The 4,958-nt window shown below is 36.7% G+C and overlaps 1 protein-coding gene and 1 long non-coding RNA gene across 2 annotated transcripts; both read right to left on the bottom strand.

Annotated features, from left to right (window-relative positions):
- Positions 1-1,394: 1,394 nt before the first annotated feature.
- LOC118745439 (activity-regulated cytoskeleton associated protein 2-like) lies at positions 1,395-2,024 on the bottom strand. The gene has a single exon (XM_036478891.1). It carries the CDS (start codon positions 2,022-2,024, stop codon positions 1,395-1,397), a length of 630 nt encoding a protein of 209 aa, XP_036334784.1.
- Positions 2,025-2,114: 90 nt separating this feature from the next.
- Positions 2,115-2,516, bottom strand: LOC118745871. The gene is made up of 2 exons (XR_004993725.1): positions 2,468-2,516; positions 2,115-2,190 (listed from the first exon to the last, which is right to left on the bottom strand). It is a non-coding gene; the product is annotated as an uncharacterized LOC118745871 (long non-coding RNA).
- Positions 2,517-4,958: the final 2,442 nt, after the last annotated feature.

Below are 4,958 nucleotides of genomic sequence, written 5' to 3'. Positions count from 1 at the left end.
GATATGTACCAAAAGGCGTAATAAGGCACGTTTTGTCTTGGTCTTTTTCTGCAACTGCAACTTGAAAATACCCGCTTTGTAGATCTAAAGTTGTCATGAATTTGGTACTCTTTGCAGCGTGCAACAGGTCATCCATTCGAGGCAAGGGGTATCGGGCTGGGTTTGTTATCGCATTTAGCTTGCGATAGTCTACGCAGACACGAGTACCACCGTCTTCTTTAGGCACCATAACAACAGGTGATGACCACGCTGACTCACATTCTTCAATAACTTCATTTTCGAGCATCTTGTTAATTTCGCTTTTTAGTTCTTTTAGTTTCGCAAACGACAATCGGTACGCAGGTGATGCAATGGGCTCGTGTTCACCAGTATCGATAAAATGCTGTGCATATGGCGTAGGCTCACACGACGCACTAAAAACGTTTGCATGCGATTGGAGAATGTTATCGAGCCGAATCTTCTCTGCAACTTCCAACCATACGCCATCACTTTCTTTAAGGAATCGAAAGTCAAATGAAAATAAATAAATATTATCAGTGGCATTGTTATTAAAAACAACCCCGTTAAACAAGCTAGGGCCTTTGCGTCGTTCGGGCGTAACCATGTTTGGTGGAATGGCATCTTTAAATATACTTTGTATCGTATGTGGTGAGTAATCGTTTGGCAGGTCAGGACCGTAATACTCAAACTCAGACATGTAGACTTTTGGCTTATCAATCTCTTTGAAAGCTGCCTCTTCTGGTTTGCGTTTGGTTTCGACTGCGCATACTTTCACTCTTTCCACAACATTTAATTCGAGTGGCAGTTGTTCTGCGAAGTCAAAATGCTGTGTTGGATTACTCTCAAAGTACCAATATCTTTGACCCATATTCAAAACTATTCCTGCTTGCTCCAAGAAATCTGCGCCAATCAACGTTCGATTACCAATTGCATCTGGTAGCACCATAAACCGAATATTTAAACAGCGACCACCTATTACCATGTCGCATTTAGTTGTAAGGCATTTTTGGAGTGACGTGCTACCGTCGCCGAGAGTGATTTCGCACTCAAGTCTTTGGTATATGCAACCTTTAAAATCCATTATCCGTTTCAAATTTGCGCTGGCTACACTGGTTCGCGCTCCGGAATCAAAATAAACCTGTCCAGGCAGACCAAACAATTGTACATTTGCAATTGGAATGTTTCTTCCAATTGGAATAGTTAACGAGTTAAAATTAACCGCACCATGACTCGTGGATGGTTTGTTTGCACATTTGGGGCAGTTTGCGCGTGTAATACCTGGCGCATTGCAACCGTAACATGCGAAAGTTGGTTTCCTCACTATTGAATGTGCAATCGCTTGTGTTTGTGCTTGCTTTGCTTCTTCGTTCTTCTTTTTAAAACACACATCAGCATTATGACAAAAATCGCATCGCACTTGTGCTAACAACAGCTTTATCAGCGTTCACAGTCGGCGTTTTGTGTTCTCGCAGGGTCAACTCGGCTTCGCGAGCTTCGTTCAATAAATCATCGAATGTATTAATTCGCTTACGACTCACCCTGTCCCGAATTTGCAAGTGCAGCATTCCAAACAAAATGTCGATTTGATCGGCTTCGTTCGGCACATTTGTGAGTTGTGAAAACAGTGCACGCTTTTTTCGAACAAAAGTGTCTGTCGGTTCATTTTTTTGTTGCTTACATTCAAAAATATCACCGTATATTCGCCATGATGGTTTCAGAGGGGAAAAAGCTTCTCGGAGCATTCGGACAACATCGTCAAAAGCTTTTGCTTTTTCTTGTACACCACGCCACCATTCTGCGGCGTCGCCCTCAAGAATCATCGGCATACCTATGATTGCGTCGGCATCATTTATTTTCTCAACGGCTTTAAATGTCGCTACAGCAGCAATAAACTCCTCAACCTTTGTGGACTCGCGTTCACCACCATAACGAGCAGTACAATTGCTGAACGAGCCAGCTCGTGTATTAAAATGGCCGACAGCTTGCATAAGCCGCTCGAATTGTTCGGTAGTAAACTGAGTCATGTTAGAATTTGCAATTCTTTCGCTTCGGCGTAATGGTTTTAAATAACTCGAGAGGTTTGCCACGATGTTGGGCGCCAAGTTATAAAATTATTATTATGCAGAAAATATAATTGAGTTTATTGAAAAGTTTTTGAGCGTGGATTGTTTAGTACATGAATGTATAAACCTTAAACAAATGAAATTATTTACACGGGAATTAAATAACATCAAATCGTAGATATTATTTTGATAAATTTAGCGATCAGTTTGGCACTGTTCAACTAAATATAGGAAAATTACTATTAGCGACCAGTTTGGCACTATTCAACTAATTTGTAAAATACTATCATTAGAGACCAGCTTATCGCTGTTCGTCTAATGTAATACTAGAAATAGTGTGTATGTATGTTTGTATAAGTAATCGGGCCACCACCGCAGCCCACGACTAATTACAGAAGACTTACCTCTCGAGTGAACGTCTATCGCAAGTGAAGACGATCGCTCGAGGGTAGAGTTGTCAAACTATCGATAGTTTCAATTTTTTTAGACTATCAATACTCATTGATAGTTTTTTCTTATACTATCGAAAATATCGATAGTTTAGTAGGACTATCGATCATCTCTCCCAATTTCTTTGAAATCATACATACATATGTTAATCGTAAATCCTGTTTTGTTTGTATAACTTGTGTTTGTTTTTGAACTTTCTAAAAAGAGAAGTATTTTGGCTAAGCAGTTACTTAATTTTGAATGATTACAACTTTTATAAGATAATATTTATTTCACTATGATCCTGTAAAAGCAAAGCAACCTAACTGATTTAGCGCTATCGATAGTGCTATCGATAGTTTTGTTTTTTTCGAGACTATCGTGAATATTGATAGTTTTTCGGAAAACTATCAAAACTACATATGATGTGACTATCGATAGTGTGACACTTCTACTCGAGGGTTCGCGCTTTTATAGTTGCAGCGTGGAGCTTTTGTTATGCGTTCCAAAAGTAAAAGCTTTTTGTGGATTGCAACTTCACATATGTTTGGAATGTAATCCAATGATTTCTACTACAGGGTTGTATTGTTTAACAATTAATTTTAGGCATGTACTACTAAAATTAAATACTTATGCTACATGTTTTTTTTTAATAAATACTACATGTTTGGCTACTTTTAATAGACATTTTTGAAATCAGCGATAGGCAAAGTGAAAAATTAAGAAATAAATAAAGTAAAAAAACTTTTTAATATACAACGCTTTTATAAATGGACTAAAAAGTATAAAATAATAATTCTCAGTCCCATAGAATTGTTTTGATAACTTTTGATTTTGAAATTTTAGCAAAAGTCTTTATATACAATTTATGAGATTGAAAACGAAAAGCTTGTGGCGCATGCATTAGATTTAATTTACAATAGTCAAACTACATATCATAAACCTAAAATTTCTACAGAGAAAGTACAAATTTGAGATCGATTTTAAGCGGTCGTTATTCATATATCCACATACACATATATGTTACCCTTCAATTCTGGTCTATTACATGCGCCCCACGCTCTTCATTTTCAATCTCATAAATTGTTTATAATGACTTGCTAAAATTTCAAAATCAAAAGTTATCAAAACAAATTCTATGGGACTGAGAATTATTAGTGGTATTTATCTAGGCCGATAACTTTATCAAGCAGATAATCTTATAAGTTTACGCACTCTGTTACATGAGTGACCCACACTCTCTTTTCGTTTACACATGCGACAATAGTCGTGTTTTCTTTGGTTATAGAGCACAGTATGTATCACTAACTTTATACTACTAGCACGAGGATAAAGAAATTATAAAAACTAACTCACTAAATGGGAAAAATTATATTATTATTATTTTATTATCTATTTAAATAAATATACATATAACATAAAGGCTATTTATTTGAAGCAAGTTAAAAGAAACAATGGCAGAATGTATGTTTGTGTTTTTTTTTAATATTATTTATTTTCTACTTTTTAGTCTTGTCCGTATAAAATTTTGCAATAGATATTAAAATAATTCAACGATATTAATAGATTGGTGCACACACATGCATATACATATGTATGTATAGGCGCGAGCAGAGTAAAAGCTCTCTCTGCCAAACGCTGATGTACATACATACGAGCACCAATTAATTTCATTTAAAGCACTGATAGGCACTATCTATACATTTTGTATAGGCGCGAGCAGAGTAAAAGCTCTCTCTGTCCAACGCTGATTTAAGGAAATAGTGTGTCGGCCATTTCCGCTGTAGCGTACGTAGTGCATAGGGCGACATCTACTTCTCAACTCTAGAGTTAGATGGCGCCCTATGCACTATGCGTTTTTTATAGGAACTTTGCAAAGCAAAGCTTTTATAGCTGCCTGGACAAGCAATATTGTAAGTTGATAAAAGCGTTGTACAAAATTTGAGATCGATTTTAAGCGTTCGTTATTATATATACCCACATACATATGTATGTACATCAGTGGTGCACAGCGTTGGCAGAGCTCCCAACACAAGCGCAATATTTTTGTATCTGTATGTGTGTACTCAGCAAAACAGCTCGCGCAAGTGACGCTTACAGCATGAAGTACAAGCGCAATCTGATCGGCTGCTAGCGGCGCATAACAGGCTAACCTAACGGCCCGTCTCCAGGGGCAAAAGTATTTGCCTACCAACTGTCATTTTTATAGCATGATAAAAATTTTATCAGCGGCAATATTTGTGCGTGGTGCATTTTTATCTTGATAAAAGCATTTATAAGATGGCAATTTTTTGTCGGATTTCATCAATTAAAAAGTTTAAAAAATATGCTATTTCACACCCAAGCAAATAATAACACATATTTTAATAGAAAACAGTTCAATTTTTGCTTTTATATTGAAATATCGATAATGTTGTCTCCACGAAGCTATCGCGCAAATGAAAATGTAGCTGTCAAAGTACCAAA

Source organism: Rhagoletis pomonella, unplaced genomic scaffold (genome assembly GCF_013731165.1).
Source record: "Rhagoletis pomonella isolate Grant_MI unplaced genomic scaffold, Rhpom_1.0 Rhpom_scaffold_00009, whole genome shotgun sequence".
NCBI classification, from domain to species: domain Eukaryota; kingdom Metazoa; phylum Arthropoda; class Insecta; order Diptera; family Tephritidae; genus Rhagoletis; species Rhagoletis pomonella.
This window is presented reverse-complemented; position numbering and strand designations above follow the sequence as displayed.

What these genes read in the sequence shown, in the direction of transcription:
- LOC118745439 (XM_036478891.1), bottom strand. Translation starts at nt 2,024, where the DNA reads ATGACTCAGTTTACTACCGAACAATTCGAGCGGCTTATGCAAGCTGTC.